Genomic DNA, 15,785 nt, shown 5'->3' with positions numbered 1-15,785 from the left:
GTTACAGGAGTGGGTGGGAGAGATTCTGTGGCCTGCATTGTGCAGGAGGTTGGACTAGACGATCATAATGGTCCCTTCTGACATTAAAGTCTATGAGTCTATGTGAATGTGTGGAGCGGGCTAGAGTCTATGTGAATGTGTGGAGCTGATGGCCATATTTGGGGTCGGGAAGGAATCTTCCTCCAGGGCAGATTGGCAGGTGCCCTGGAGGTTTTTCGCCTTCCCCTGCAGCGTGGGGCACGGGTCGCTTGCTGGTGGTGTCTCTGCAGCTTGAGGTCTTCAAACCATTTTTGAGGATTTCAATAACTCGGTCCTGGGATAGGGGTTGTTATAAAATTGGATGGGTGGGGTTCTGTGGCCTGCCTTGTGCAGGAGGTCAGACTAGATGATCAGATTGGTCCCTTCTGACCTATGAGTCTATGAGTCTATGAAATGCTTACCTTAAAGTCTATGAGTCTATATTTGCAAATAATTTGCATATAGCCATAAGTGGCAGCTTGTAAACAAGTGTTGCTTTAGCACTGGCTAATGGAGTCTCTTGTTCATCTGCCAGGAGGCAAGCATTGCCTTGCCCTGGCTGCCTGCTCAGCCTTATTCTGGGGTGACACCTTCTACGGGTGGTTTAGCGTCCAGGGCCCAGGCAGGTCTTGGCTTTTCTGTTGTCCAAGAAACCTTAATTCAGCCCCCTTAATTCGCCACATTGGCCTTTGGTCACTAGGAAGCACAACTGCAAGGGAAGTGTTGGTCAGCACTTGCTGCCCTGGAAGAACTGTGTGAGAATGGCATGTGCTCACGGGAGGTGGAATTGTAATCATAGCACCAGCCTCTAACAACCCCTACTAAGCATGTGTGAACTTGGCCAAATGGAGGTATATTTTTGTAAGGAAAGGCACATCGCTGACATCAAAGCATCTGTGCCCTCCCCCCCTCGCCCCCAGGTTCACACACATGCACTCCTTGCCCCCAAAGTTCAGAGCCAAGAACCACATTCTGCTATCCACCCTCCAAACCATTGTTACATAGTTGAACTTTAAAAATAATGATAATACAAGATGTCAGACAACCATCTCAACCAGAATGTATTTAATCAAAGATTACTAGCCAAAGATTAATACAGCACAATTCAGAATACAGAAAGAAAGGTTTTGTACTTTACCCAGCCAACCTGAAGTCTGCTTGCATGCATGCACAGTCACATGCGTTGCTCTATGGCTAATTAATTTTCTATCCAGCATAGCTCTAGATCATGGGTCGGCAACCTTTCAGAAGTGCTGTGCCAAGTCTTCATTTATTCACTCTAATTTAAGGTTTTGCGTGCCAGTAATACATTTTAATGTTTTTAGAAGGTCTCTTTCTCTAAGTCTATAATATATAACTAAACTAGTGCTGTATGTAAAGTAAATAAGGTTTTTAAAATGTTTAAGAAGCTTCATTTAAAATTAAATTAAAATGCAGAGCCCCTTGGACTGCTGGCCAGGACCCGGGCAGTGTGAGTGCCACTGAAAGTCAGTCATAGGTTGCCTACCGCTGCTCTAGATCATAATGTTTAACATTATAAATTATATCATTTATCATATTCATATATCATTGGAGTGTCTCTCTTAGGGAGCAGCTGGTGCACAAAGTGCAGGTAAATTTTCAAACATGAGTAGGAATCAGGTCTTATTTCTCTCGTTATACATGTCATGGGCAGAGCTGGGCAAATAACTGATTTTTTGGTTTGGTGGCAGTTCCATTTTTTTTAAAATCATGTTGAATTGACCCAAAAACAATTTTTTGATACTTTTGGCAAATTGAGAGGTTAAAAAAATCATTTGGCCTCAGACAAAACATTTCACTTTGATTTTGAGCATTTTTATAAAACTTTTAAAAAAGACAGTTGAAGGAAATTTTGTAACAAAAAGTTATTTTGAATTTAAAATATTAAATATTTTGTTTTGAAAATGTCAAAAGAAAATGTTTGACTTGTTTGAAGTTTGTTGGGTTTGTTTTCAAAATTAAAACTTCAGTGAAACTAACACAAATTGGTGATATTACCTCACCCACCTTGTCTCACAAATTATTGAAACATTTCAGTGACACCAAATCAGTTTTTGCAGAGAAACAGTTTCAGTCAGAAAATGTCACCCAGCTGTGAAGCAAGCAGCCTCATGCATAATAATGCACTGAAATGTTGCAGCGGGGAGGGACAATGTAGTCATCCTGAGTGAAATCTTGGCCTCTTGTAGCTAACTGCAAAATTCCATTGACATCAATGGCTGGCATTTCATCCCGACTGAGCGTCGTAAGATTAGACCAGTGCAAAGTGTATGCAGCTCAACTTCTATTTGCTAGCCGATGGCCACTTGTCATTTGTAGAACTATCTCCATAGCCATCAACAGCATCTCTGAACAGGGTTCCCTAGGTTCTTCCTAAAACCTGAGTGACACTTTACACATAGAGCTGATTCAGCACAGAGGTGATGAGGGCATTGGCTTGAATAAAGAATCAGTTTAAATCCTACCATATGCTTGCTCTTTTCCTTCCAAATATAATCAGCACCTTGCCCAGGCTCCTTAGGAACCCAGAGGAGTGAAGCATGAAGTGGCTCAGGTCTCTATAGTCTCCCCAATGGCTCTGATTGCATTTTAGGTATTGTCATCCCTATGGACTGAAAATAAAAGAATCAATTTTCAATGACTGAAATTTGGTTTTCTTTGGACAGGTGCCTTCCACCTGCTACTGCCTGGAGTGCTCTTCAGCATTTGAGAAGCTGCTGTCCTGTCATTTGGAAAAATCAAAAAAACGAAAAACCAACAGCCATGTTTCTGACTGACCCTGCAAAGCTGTTATTCCTTCTGCTGCTGCAGAGGCCAAGTTAGTAAGTTTGCTAACTAATATTTCCATGGAATCATGCTGACACCAGTGGCGATATCTTGATAAAGAAAGGAGCAAATCTTCCATTGCCATGTTGGCTCCTTGAGGACAAAGGACACCAGCATTTGCCAGACTGAAAAAGATAAAATCAGGAGAGGAATAAATGATGTTTTCAAGATTCTATAAGTTCTACAGACAATAAATAGCAGCCCTTGTAAGCGTTAACACGCTGGACTCCCTTTCTGCATAGTGGCCTGGGTCCAGCCTTGCTTAAGCTCATGTGTCAAATCTTCGTATAGAGACACACCCATAAATAGGAACGGGGCAAGGGAATTTGCTATCTACCACCTGACATGTGTCAGTGTAAGGGTCAAAGAGCACCATGTTGGGGACAGCCATGTTCCCCTTCCTCTGTCCCAGGAGATAAATTTGGCCATTCGCGGTGCTGCATCCCATGAAGAATTTCTGAGTCAGGCACTCTTCATCCACTTGGGTCCATTCATCTGTGTCCATATCAAAGCGAAAGGCTCCACCTCCTATGGTGTAGAGCGCTCCATTCAGAGCTGTAACACAGAGGTCATACCTAGGGAGAAGGAAAACTGGTGATCTCAGGAGGACACAAAGAGAAAGGTCAGCACCCCCAGCATGCATCCAGTTTCCTCTAAACTGAAAACCATTCAACAAATTGTATTGTTGCTGAGAATAACTCAGTTTGATGATGGTGAGTGAAGATCTCAGACCCTCTCTGTAATATTCTTACTAATCAACTCTCTGCTTTACTTGCATCTGAAGTTAACTGAAAAGTTGCTACTCTTTAGCTTTCAATAACAACCATCCACTTCAGGGAAAAATCACCTCCTTTAAATATCAGAGGTCAGACATGCATCTGACAAAGTGAGTATTCACCCACAAAAACTTATGTTCCAATACGTCTGTCAGTCTATAAGGTGCCACAGGACTCTTTGTCGCTTTTTACAGATCCAGACTAACATGGCTACCCCTCTGACACTTGACTCCTTCAAATAGTTATTAATCTTTCCCAGGACACTGTCAGGTAGTTTAGGGCCTGGGATTTAATAGCAATTGCCTATCTTTTCTTCTTTAATTCAATGAATACTGCTTGTATTTTGCATTTAAATATCCCCCTGCAGCCCCAAACAAGAGGAAATGCTAGGGCAAGAGCACTAGATAGTGAAACTGACTAGAAATTGAGCAGTCTAGTGTCACTGTCCAAGTCCAGTGAAAGTAAAAAAGTAAACAATAGAAATAACGCCAGCCTTTGGTGATCATATTTTAAAGTGTGGTGATTGTTCAAAACAGCAACTTGGGGCTGTTTTTACAATCTCTCTCAACAGATCTGCTCTAGGAATGAAATTCACTTGTGCAGAGGACAGCATAAGACCTTCACACCAGTGCATCAGCTTTGTGCTGGCCCGTCACAGGGGTAAATTTCAACCTTTGTCATCAGATTAAAGGGGCACCTAAGCATAGAGAAAAAACTGCCTTTGTGATACTGTAGGGGGTGTTTCAGTTCTGCAGAACACCTTTCAGGCTCATGAATGCATCAAGGACATTTCAGAGGGTAGCAAATAGTCTAACCCAAGTTTGGTAATTGAAGACATACTAACATACCTAGATGACTTCATTTGTTCCCACAAAACATGGAAGGAACATCTGGTAGGAATGGAAAGGATCTTAAAGCTTTGTAAGGAGTCAGAGTTTAAATTTTTGGGACACAAATATCAGTTTACAAGGAGTCACATCACCTTCCCAGGACATATAGTCAGTGAGGAGCCCCCACCTTGGAAACTGAATGTTACAAAAGACTGAACGGTTGCAACAAACCAGGAGAAGGTGGTTCAACCATTTGTAGTCCTCTGTGGATTCTACAAAGATTTGTACAAAATTTTGCAGCATGGGCAGCAGCGCCATTATACCAGCTAATTAAGAACAACTTTGCCTGGACTGAGCAACACCAAAAACCATCTGAGTCACTGAAAGAAGGACTTCTAAACCATGCTGTGCTTAACTTCTCAGATCCATCACATCCATTCCTTGTAACCTGTGATGCCTCAAAGTTTGCTGTGGGATTTGCACTTAAACAAATTGATGAGCTCGGTAGGTACGGACTGGTGGATTTTGGAGGTCACAAATTAAATGAGAGCGAAATCAAGGATTTGGCTACAGAACTGGAGTGTCTAGTGTGGAGGCCTTCAAGGCCTATCTTCCCTACTCAGAATTCACAGTGTACACAGGGCACAGTGCCCTGCAGTGGCTCTGATGAGGGACATTTTCAGCAACCAGCCAGGAGTCCAAGTCACTGCCAATTATTAAAATGGACTATCAATTATTCTCCTTATTGCATTTAGTCGGCCTTTGCAGGAACTTAGCATTACTAAGGCGAAGCTGGGAGGGAGGGGTTAAGACAATCACCAGAGGTTAGCCTAACTCTGTCCTCCCTAATACGCAAGGATAAGTGTCTGTAAAAAAACAGGAAGTCTGAATATATTTTAAAACTGTCATTATGGGAAAATTTAGCTGCCAGCCAAACAGCTCCAAACTGCTTGTTTAACCATTTTTTTCTTAGTAACATGTTTTTGTAACACCTGCTTTTTGCCCAACAGTTGATTTTGTTTGGTCAGCTACGTAACACTTTTGATTAACATATCTTTGTAACTTTCTACGTATAAAAAAAATTAAGGGTCTGAGACAGGCAGATTGCTTTGTGAACACATTAAAAAAATCTCCAGCAGCAGACGGAAGGCTGGCCACCAAAACTCTGCTGTTAAAACACTCAAAAACTGCTCCAGACTTGTGGGATAATGCTGTAACCTACTGTGTTTGTATCCCCTTAAGATTAAACAAAGCAAAAGCTTTAAGTAAAGGCATTCCTGTAAAAGTGCTGAAGACTAAAATAAAAGTAAAGGCTTTAAGTAAAAGCACTTAACTTTGGCCTTGTCTCACTACGTGGTGAGATGGATCTAAGTTATGCAACTTCAGCTACATGAATAACGTTGCTGAAGTCGATGTACTTAGATCTACTTACTGCAGGGTCCACATTACGTGATGTCGACTAGATATGCTCTTCTGTTGACTCCCCTTGTGCTTCTCATTCAGGTGGAGTACAGGAGTTAACAGGAGAGCGACCTGTGATCAATTTAGTGGGTCTTCACTAGACACATTAAATCGACCACTGATGCATCGATCACCCTGTGTCGATCCACCAGTAAGTGTAGACAAGCCCTTTGTATGATTTATGCCAACCATCTAGCAGACAAACATGCTGCGCCTTCATTAATTTATTTCCTAATATCACCTCACAAAAAGTAGTCACCAAAAGCTTTGTATTTAAAAAACCCTGGGTAACAGCTCCTTATGAAGCACCACCCAGAAGGATGCCTGTGCAGATGGATTCACAAACTCTCTGGATATACACTCACAGTTGACCATAAACCTGGAAAGCAAAATATGGTTGCAGATGCGCTCAGCTGGGTGAGGGCAATTAGAATAGACTCTGCCTACTCTTGTGAGGACATTTGACAAGAACAGCTTAAGGACTCTGAGTTATGTTTGGTGCCGAAAGATCTAGCAAAGGACACACAGATTAGCACAGTGCAAGAATGATTATCCATTGATATGGCTACCAACTTGCTGATGTATGAAGACAACAGGATTATCTTGCAAGCAAGCTTACAGAGAACAGTACTGGAGTGTGTTCATACAATGAAGACAGGTCACTGATATACAGCAGTCTGGATCAGTTGGTTAGCTGGATGCAATTAAAAAAATATATGTTTTAATGATAGCTAAATGCAATGTCATACATTTAGAAACAAAGAATGTGGACTGTACTTCTAGGATTGGGAACTGTCCTGGAAAGCAGTAATTGCAAGAAGGATTTAGGGGTTCATTATAAATAATCAACTTAACACGAACTCCCAGTGCAATAGTCCAGCTAAAAGAGCTAAAGAGTATAAACAAGGGAATATTGATGAAGAATATTACCTCTCCATATGGTACCAGTGAGACCATTACTGGACATTGTGTCTAGTTCTGGTGCCCATACTTTACACAGGATGTTGACAAATTGGAAAGGGTTAGAGCAGAGCTACAAGAATTATGCAAGGTCTGGAAAATACTCCTTACACTCAGAGACTCAAAAGAGCTCTGTCTATTTAATTTATGAAAGAGAAGGTGATTACGTGTTTTATTACAGTCTAGCGAGGACTTATACAAAGAGAAGACACCTGATACTAAATGGTTCTTTAGTCTAGCAGAAATACATAAGCTGGAAGTTGAAGTCAGCAACATTCTAACTGGAAATAAGATGCACATTTTTAACAGTGAGTGTAATTAACCATTGGAACAAATTAGCAATGTGCTCAATTTGCCTTCATTTGAAGCCTTTAAATGAAGACTGGATCAGTCTTTCTATTAAATATGCTCTAATTCAATCGCAAGCCATTGCCTGAAATTAGCAAAGTTCTAACTGAAATAGGATGCCTACTTTAACAATGAATGAATAACCATTGGAACAAGTCAGTAAGGGGTGTTGTAAATCCTCCATTACTTCAAGTCTTTAAATCAGGATTTGCTGTCATTCTAAAAGCTACGCTGTAGCTCAGCTAAAAGTTGCTGGATTAGATATGAAGAGGAGTGGTGAGGTTGTCTGGTCTATGCAATGCAGGAGGACAGACTACATGACTATAGTGGTCCTTTCTGGCCATGAAATTTATGGACCCACGAATGGGAGGGGACGTGTTTCACAGGATGGTGAATAGAGGATGTGTCCACGAGAGAATCTGTTAAAATACTGTCAAGGCAGCCAATGAAATGTCTGAGGACCCTTGAACTAAATGCTATGTGATTCTTTACTTTGCAAACCTTTGTGATGTGATTTTCATCTTGGCATTGTCCCTTTTATATTGATTCTGATTCACACTAATTTGAGAGCCAGACAACAATGGCTGGGGGGCTGAGCTGGAACTTCTACTACTGATATGTTTATTTCTAAAGAAAGAAGTAAATAAACCCTCAGCAAACTGCATGCACTGTTCTGGGCAGAAGCAGATGGGTCTGACTCACGCCCCCTCTTTCCTGCTCCCTCCACACATTTGTCTGTAACACTCACTTGGTGCATCTAGAGTTAAATTAAGTGTACGCTCTTTAGGGCAGAGGTTGCCTCTTATTAGAGGTTTGAGCTGCACCCTGCACATTGAGGCTTGATCTGAGTGCAGCCTGTGGTGTCACTGAAACAGAAATTTATAAATAAAATCAATCAATAATACCTATTTCTTATATAGCACTTTTTATCTGCGAGTGCTTTACAAGAAGGTCAGAATAGTATGAACAATAATAAATTTAATTTTGTCTTTTAAAAAGAGGAACAGCTGTGACCCTAGAAAATAGAGGCCAATCTAAATGCTGCTAGGGAACCTATCCTGGACATCATCTTATCCCTTCAAGAGATGGAACAGCTTGAAGAGATACAGGTTACAAACAGAAACCAGCATGATCAGATGGATCATACTAGACCAACCAGAGGTGAAATTCAGCTCTGCTGAAGTCGGTAGGAGTTTTGCCATTGACGTCAATGAAATCCCCGTGAAATCTTTTGCAGGGAGTCACATTCCAGAGCAGAGTTCCTCACCTGGGAAGTGGTGAAAAGGAGATGACATCCCAAACATCCTTTTCCAAGTCCAGTCTCTGCACTCCACCATACACATCTCCCTTTTCATCCAGGCCACAGACCACGTAAAGCCTGGTCCCCACACTGACTGCACCTGCTCTCTCCACAGGCTGAACCATGGGGCTCATGTTTTGCCATTGCGAGTCCATTAATGCCAGGCGCTCCACATCTGGGATTATGCCTTCATCTGTGCTCCCTCCAAGCACATACAGATAGAGCCCAGCCCCTACGGCACAATGACTGTTGCGAGACTGCTTCATAGCAGGCCCTTCCAGCCAGTTGTTCTCCCAGCAATCATAGATCAACACCCAGTCCACGCTGTACCACACAAACTCATCTCGGAAATAACCTCCTGTCACAAAAAGGAAATTCCCTGGAGATAGAATGGAAAGAAGTGTCAGGCAGAGGCATCTCTCAGCCATCCTCATGCATATCCTGCTGCCCACTTCCCCTCAAGCAATTTGCACATTTAGGTTTCCTTCCTGCAGCCTGATGTATGGAGTCCCTTGCACTTGAGCAAGTTCTTGGACTCAGTGGTAGGTACGAGGTCTGCCCGTGTAGACCAGAGTGCAGGACTGGAGTCTTAATCTCTCCTTCAGCTTCTAATATGGATGAGTGATGATGAACAGTTTGCTGCAAATATTTGACACTCGGTATTTGAAATTTAGCTGCATTGCCTGCATTGTGATTGGTCATGTAAGTCAGATGGCCTTGTTTCTCTTCCCTGATAGGAGGAAGCTAACTCTTAAAATAAGGTTCTATAGAGAACTAAGCTTAAAATGTGCATTCCATAAGTATTCCTCCAATTACGACTTGATCACCCCAAAGCCATCACAAAATGGCTGCAAAGATAGACAGAGCTAATCTGCCCTTTAACTTGCCCTAAATGTCATACCAGTTTACAGCATTTGTTTCAGTATTTGCTCAGATGTGTCAGACTAACAGAATAAAGCAAGTCTCCCGTAAGAGTAATGCACTCAGTGTAACAGAGTCAGGTCTGGGCAGTTAATTCTGAAGATCGTCACTGTGACAGAGAGGGCTCGGGCCCTAAGAAGGGAGCGATACAATAGAGTTAACTCTGCACAACTGATGTAAGTGGCAGTAGAGTCAGAGCTTTAATGTTTATGCCCCATGGTCATCAAATTCAGAAAGAATGAATATTTCCTTTTTTCAGTCAAGTCCCCATACAAACCCCTTACAGCCCAACCACAAGGACTAACAGGTCTTTGAACCAAAGACAACTTTAGGTCTGAGTTAAGTCACTAACAGCACTAGTTTAATGGGGGGCGGAGAGAATCTGAGCCCATGGCAATCAAGACTTTAACCCCTGACTTCCTCTGAGTTTGCCCAGTTCTTGCTAGGTGCACCATTTGTTGCAAAGAGTTTTGAGTACACATGCATCTCAGGGAGAGTTACCTACTGCTGCCACTGCATACTGGATGAGGTTCCTGCGCTGCAGTGGGGAGCAAAGATGCCAGGTGCCAGATTTAGGTTGAAATTGAAACAATTCTTGCTGTTCCTTATCATGCTTCCCTCCCAGAACATATAGGATCTCATAGCTTCTGCTGGTGCAATGAGACAGCTCCACATTCCTCCAGCTGAGCGGAGGGCAGCTGTCTAACTTCTTTAGCAGCCTGGCAGAGGTATCCTTCTCTCCAGGGCATCTGCTTTGTTTCACCAAGGTATCGAGGAAGGAAAGACTCAGAAAGGTTACCCTGACCTGCCCGACCAAGTCCAAGAAGGCCTCCTCCCTAGATGCTGGGTCCTGCATTATCCATTTCATCACAGTATCAAAAATGACATCCTCTCGGGGAACAAAGAGGTCATCGTTTTGCAGGAGCTGCAGTAAAATTTCTTTGGGAAGCTTCTTAAATTCTTCCTGAGAAGTCACTTCCGTCCAGTGCGTGAGAGCCACACTGAGAGCTGATGCATGAAGCTCTGGACAGGCAAAGCATTGGGCATAGGCCATCAGGCTCAGACAGTTGGAAACATGCAGCTCCCTCTCCAGGAACTTCTCACACATCCTTTTCACTCTCTCAAACTGGAGGAAGTCAGCTGTTTCCAGCAGGCGGGTGACATTGTGCAGAGTTATGAGCACCTTGGCTGTGCGAGTGAACTCGAGGAGCACTTGGAAAGCCTCTGCATCTACTCCTCTGATCACTATGTGGTGTTCGGAGCTCTCTCTAGTGCCCCCAAAAAACATGGCCTCAAAATAGCGACTGTGGAGAGATAGTGCACCACGATTGACCTTGAAAAGTCTCTGTCCAATCTCAAGAATGGTGTCGGTAACTGGTTCTGCCTGAAGTCCCAGCCCTTCTGGTTCCTGCGCACAGTCCATGTTAGTTGTCAGCTGGAGGAGTTAAAATTAACTCAGCCCTTCAGCACCCTCTGCTCATGTGAGGAATCTGGAACTGTGACTTTAATAAATATGGGATATGCCAGGCTTGTCCTAAAAATAGACCATGCTGCCTACGCCCCTGTCTGGCTCCACTGTCTTTCCCACTCTCACTAAGCTTATTCTGCCACCACCTCACTTCTCTCAGACCCCTCAGCAGCTGCCGCAGTAAGGCTGTAAATCAATACTGAGGTTTTGTGGCTAGTTTATAAACCTTGAGAGTAAGGGGTAATAAGCCTCTCTGAAGGGGCTCATGGATTTCAGAAGCCTAATGGTGAGTGACTGAATGGAAAAAAACCCTGCACACCCTAGACAAATTCCATAAATTAATAAGAAATAAATAAATACTTGGCAGTTATACAGTGGTTTTCATTCAACTAACCCTAACCATTCTCTGTGGGTGGACAGGCAGCTGATCTCTACTCCCAAAGAAATTGAGGCACAGAGAGGTGAGGTGATTTGTCCTGGCCCCCAGGATAAATCTTAGATTCAGCAAGAGAGCCCAGAACTCCCAGTCCTTGTTTTCACCACAATGCAGTTAAATGGTTTGACTAAGCTACAGCTGAGAAATTAATTGTGTGATTTTAAACCATCAGATCTCTCTGCAGTTCTGGAAAGCAGAGGAAGTTCAGAATGATGTGGGCTTCACAAAGTAAAACCAAAAGGAGCCAGCCGGTTTTCTCAACTGCAGAAAGTCTGTTGTAAAACAAAACAAGAACTAAGAGTCATAACTCCCAGGTCTTTCTCTAAATGAAGAAGTTCAATCTGCAACTTAATACTGGATAAACACAAGCAACCAATTAAACTGAGGCGCAAATCTAGGTGCCCTGGAATGGATCCAGATCCCACCCGCACCACTCTACTTCTCACAGAGAGTAGTGTGAATATGCCCTCCCTCACTGTTCCCAATTACCTAGGTCTTCACAGATGGAGGTATTTCTGCAAAGTGAATGTGGCTCAGAAAGTCAGCTGCAGTAGAAAGTCCCCGCTCTGTTCCTCCAGCTAAGGAGAAACTGTCTCCTAGCATGAGGTTCACAATAATGCTTCTTTAGCAGTTAAGAGCCCTTTTCTAAGGACCTTGGTACTAGGTCTCAACTGTCTCCTACTCTGAACCTCACACTAATCAATCTGACATTTTGGATTTAAATGATGCTGGGTGCTCTGATGCAAGTCTGCCTCCAGATTTGTTACAATCCTTGAAATTGAGCTCTGCAGAATTCATACCAGGCTGCTACAGCTTGGAGAGACTGGGATTCTGCACTTTAGCATTGACGCTATCCATTTCTACCAACCCAATCCCTCATTAATAACACAAGGGCTGCTCCAGAGAGCAGTTCTAATTTGTCAACCAATGTAAAGTGCACAAGCTCCCAGCTGACATGGTCAGATTCTAAGATACGTGACCTGAGGTGGATTTGGCTGTTGCCCGTAGCATTGACAAAGGCAATATTATTCTCTAGAATAATAATAATATTATTCTCTGTCATATTGCTAGTCTAGTAGTAGGTCCACCTAAATACTTATACTATGGCTCATCACCACGGTATATGAGCGCCTTTCAAAGAACCAGAAGCAGGTAGTTCTCCACACACTGATCTAACTTTCTTCATCTATCCATGTCAAGGGACAGGATGGGATGGTTACAGCTGATTGGAAAACAATTTCTGTCCCCGGGAAATTCCAGTATTCCATCATGTTTTCAGCCTCAATTGGGACAAAAAGTCAAACTATCAAAACTTTTAGAAGAACAAAAAGTTCAGAAAAAGTTTGATTTGGCAATATCTGATTATTGAGAGTCAATATTAACTGGTGCCTGCTTGAGTTGCCCTGGAGTCTCCTACAAGTGTGTAGTTCGTCCGTGTCATAAACAGGTAGTTAAGGGTTAATGTCTCTTTTACCTGTAAAGGGTTAACAAACAGGGACCCAAACACCTGACCAGAGAACCAATCAGGAAACAAGATACTTTCAAATCTAGGTGGAGGGAAGCCTTTGTTTGTGGGTTTTGGGTTTGTGCGTTGTTCTCTCGGGGTCCTGGAGGGGACTAGAGGTGCAACCAGGTTTCTGCTAATCTCCCTGCTACAGTCTCTTATCTATTCAGAATAGTTAGTAAGTACAAAGGCGGTTATAGTCTTTTAACTTGTTTTTCTTATTTGCAGATGTGTACTTGCTGGAAGTAGCTTAAATTGTGTTTCTGCTGGAGAAAGCTTCTTTCTATTGTTTATAAGCTATAGAAACCCTGTGTATTTACCATCTTGATTACAGAGACAAGTTATTATGTTTTTCTTCTTTTATTAAAGTTTTCCTCTTTTTTAGAATCTAATTGATTTTTTGGTTATCTTTTATAAAACTCCAGGGAAGGGAGTCTGCACTTACCAGGGAATTGGTGGGAGAAAGGAAAGGGAGGAGGGAAGAAAAACCTGCTCTCTGCGTTTATCTCCGTATCTCTCTCCGGGGAAGAAAGGAGGGGGGAAGGGAAATGGTTTATTCCCCTTTGTTGTGAGACTCAGGGAGTCTGGGTCTTGGGGGTCCCCAGGGAAGGGTTTGGGGAGACCAGAGTCTATCAGGCACTCTACCTAAGTCCTGATTGGTGGCAGCCTATCAGATCTAAGCTGGTAATTAAGCTTAGGAAAATTCATGCTAGTACCCATATTTTGGACGCTAAGGTTCAGATTTGGGAATTATACTATGACAGTCTGGCTCATGCTCCTATTCTTCTTTACAGGCCAAAGTCCCCTGCTAGACTAACTTTCCCATGATGCACCATGGGACACTGCAGCAGTTTAGATGGATATAGATAAACGCTGAACCCTCCTGAAACTACATGTTTTAATTTTCCATTAGAAAAATGGATACTTGTAGGCAAAATTGACATTTTCCATGGAAAAAGCTGATTTTCCAGAAACCAAATTTTCCATCATTAAACAGAGCCAAGGTCATGGAGAAGCAGTGATTCTTATTCTTTCACTCAGTCCCACAAATGTAGAATGAAGATGGGGCAGAGGAGACGGGGAAAGTCTCATTTCTGGGAGTTTTCTCAGCAACTATAGGAGCCATCTTTCCACTGACTTCCATCTCCAAATGGAGTGGTGGCCCCACATCAGTCCATATGTACATCAGACTTGGTCTTTCACCTTCCCCTCCACCCTCTCTTCTCGCAAACATCTCTATGCCTTCTTCACCACTGCCATACATGGTTGGCATGCTCTTCCAAGATCTATGCAGAGACGTGGCAGAGTTGAGGTTCTGGTGCACAGTCAGCAGGGGAGGTGCCTGGTGGTTGTTGGAGAAGGCAGGCATGCACTGTTAAGTAGCTTAACTTTTCATGTCCTTGCTTTGGTAGGTTTGCATCACATATGATTCCAAAGTCGTGTGTGTGTATTAGTCTACATAAGTCTGTAGGACAGAACCAGTTTTGTGAATTTTCTGCAGAAGTCCCAGTACATTTGTGAGTTCTAGAACATAGCATGTTATATAGGTAAAACTCCTGTCAACTACTGAAAAGTATCACAATTACAGAAAAGAACTTAAAAAAATAATTGGCACAGCTTTGATCAAGAACTAGCAAAAGCTTATAAAAACTAAAATCCAACCCCTTCACCCCTCTGTAAACATCCTTTTACTGGTATACCAACAGGGAATTTCTTCTCCCTGAAGTTTCACATGTGTATTCAGAGACTGTCAACGTTCTTGTGACAAAAAAAAGGGAGATTTAACCCTCCCCCCTTCAAAATACAGAGTCCACGCAGCCAAAAATCCAGAGTAATTCTATTTCAGCTCCTATCTTAGCAATACTATATAACCAAGTTCTAATTAAAGAACAAAGTTTACCTTCAGAGCTATGCAAAATTATGTTCAATGGAGCTGCCCAGACCAAGCTGTGCTTTCACATATATGGGCAGCATTGTTATTATTGATGCTGCATGAGCCAGAAAGAACTCTAGCTGACTTTTCTATGCTCTACTGAGTTACAAGACTGGCTTTCCAGATTAAAATTAATATGATAAGCACAACAGCAGCAAATTAGCCTCATAAGAGCTTTTATTTATTCACAGTTGTTCTTAAGTTTTCCCACATATCATGTATAAAGTTTAGAAATGCATAGTTAAAAGTCAACAAGAAGAAATCACAAGTGGGAGTATGTGTGCAAGGTACAAAGTAACCTAGTACTACTAGACTGCCTGCAGTAGAAAATTAAATTTTAAAATAAAGCATACAGGACAAAACCAAGGTTCCTTCTCCGTGGTCCAATCTACCATATAGAAGAAAACAGGTAACTTCAGTAGGTTTTAGGTCACTTAGCCAAGCCTGAAATTTTCTGGGGCACTCAACACAGATGTTTCTAGGGAAGACTGACTTTAGAAATTCCACCAAAGGCAAGGTTTGGAACAAGAACCAGAAACTGATAGATTCCCTTCTTAGCTCTGTTGTTTATAAAGAATGGTAACAAGTCAGTAAACACTCAGATTTGTTTCCCTGTAAGTATCAGAGTGGGCAAGAAGGTAAGAAATCACTAGTACAGAGCCCAAGATGCTCTATGAAATGGTCCCTGCCTATGAATTCTGCTGCCTAGAGGAACAAGAACAGAATGGAAAAAACAGACCTGAAGAAGAGCTGTGTAAGCTTGTCTCTCACTAACAGACATTGGTCCAATAAAAGATATGATCTCACCCACTTTGTCTCCCTACTATGAAAACTTGGTTTGGGGGCTATTTAGTCAGTCTTTTAAACCCAGTCTTCACGCATACCTGCTGGCTACCACTACTATGAGTTCCAAGCAGTCATTTTAAACCCAGAATAGAGAAAGGGATCCCTGTACCATTTAAGACTTCAATCTGAACACTGAC

At 42.4% G+C, this 15,785-nt stretch overlaps 1 protein-coding gene across 2 annotated transcripts; it reads right to left on the bottom strand.

The window, feature by feature from the left end:
* Positions 1-1,068: 1,068 nt before the first annotated feature.
* Positions 1,069-12,260, bottom strand: LOC127040024 (kelch-like protein 23). 2 transcript variants are annotated; one of them, XM_050933761.1, is made up of 3 exons: positions 9,963-12,260; positions 8,508-8,919; positions 1,069-2,990 (listed from the first exon to the last, which is right to left on the bottom strand). In XM_050933761.1, the coding sequence occupies exons 1-3, from the start codon at positions 10,882-10,884 to the stop codon at positions 2,765-2,767; spliced, it is 1,560 nt and encodes a 519-aa protein (XP_050789718.1). In that variant the 5' UTR covers positions 10,885-12,260; the 3' UTR covers positions 1,069-2,764. The 2 variants fall into 2 exon arrangements, with proteins under 2 accessions (XP_050789718.1, XP_050789717.1); XM_050933760.1 differs by having other exon boundaries at positions 1,069-3,440; positions 9,963-12,259.
* Between the last annotated feature and the right edge of the window lie 3,525 nt (positions 12,261-15,785).

Source organism: Gopherus flavomarginatus, chromosome 24, assembly GCF_025201925.1.
Source record: "Gopherus flavomarginatus isolate rGopFla2 chromosome 24, rGopFla2.mat.asm, whole genome shotgun sequence".
In the NCBI taxonomy this organism is placed as follows: domain Eukaryota; kingdom Metazoa; phylum Chordata; order Testudines; family Testudinidae; genus Gopherus; species Gopherus flavomarginatus.
The sequence above is the reverse complement of the archived record's forward strand: the minus strand, read 5'-3'. Positions and strand labels throughout refer to the sequence as shown.